This window comes from Sinocyclocheilus anshuiensis, unplaced genomic scaffold (genome assembly GCF_001515605.1).
Source record: "Sinocyclocheilus anshuiensis isolate Anshui unplaced genomic scaffold, SAMN03320099.WGS_v1.1 C31987485, whole genome shotgun sequence".
NCBI lineage: Eukaryota > Metazoa > Chordata > Actinopteri > Cypriniformes > Cyprinidae > Sinocyclocheilus > Sinocyclocheilus anshuiensis.
In genome coordinates this window covers 1-618 of record NW_015608562.1, presented here as the reverse complement: position 1 = coordinate 618, position 618 = coordinate 1, and the positions used below count along the sequence as shown (strand labels likewise).

Genomic DNA, 618 nt, shown 5'->3' with positions numbered 1-618 from the left:
AAAAAAATAAATATTAAGCAGCAAAAGCTGTTTTCAATATTGATAATGATAAGATCCATTATTAATAATTAAACACCAATAATAACTGTTAATATTTGAGCAGCAAATAAGCATATTACAATGATCTGAATTATTCCAAACTTTTATTGTGTATCTAGAGCTAAACATATCATGTACTGCATGCAAGTCATAGACAACATTTGGTCCTTATGTATCTTTCAGTTATTGAAAGCTGAAGGGAGAACAACAATGCAGAACATCAAGTGTGTCATGGTTGGAGATGGTGCCGTTGGGAAGACCTGCCTCCTGATCTCCTTCACCACCAACGCCTTTCCTAAAGAATACATCCCCACTGTTTTTGACAACTACAGCGCACAGCTCGCTGTAGACTCTAAAGTCGTCAGTCTGAACCTGTGGGACACCGCGGGACAGGAGGAGTACGACCGTCTACGGACCCTCTCCTACCCACAGACCAACGTCTTCATCATCTGCTTCTGCATCGCCAGCCCCTCGTCCTATGAGAATGTCAAGCTAAAGTGGTACCCCGAGGTGTCAGAACACTGTCCTAACGTTCCCATCCTGCTGGTGGGGACTAAAAAGGATCTGAGAGATGATCCA

At 42.6% G+C, this 618-nt stretch overlaps 1 protein-coding gene across 1 annotated transcript; it reads left to right on the top strand.

Annotated features, from left to right (window-relative positions):
- Positions 1 to 221: 221 nt before the first annotated feature.
- On the top strand, positions 222 to 613 carry LOC107682270 (rho-related GTP-binding protein RhoG-like; the record flags this gene model as incomplete). Its single annotated transcript, XM_016478566.1, has 1 exon — positions 222 to 613. A coding segment is annotated over exon 1 (364 nt), but the record flags the coding sequence as incomplete, so codon positions are not given.
- Between the last annotated feature and the right edge of the window lie 5 nt (positions 614 to 618).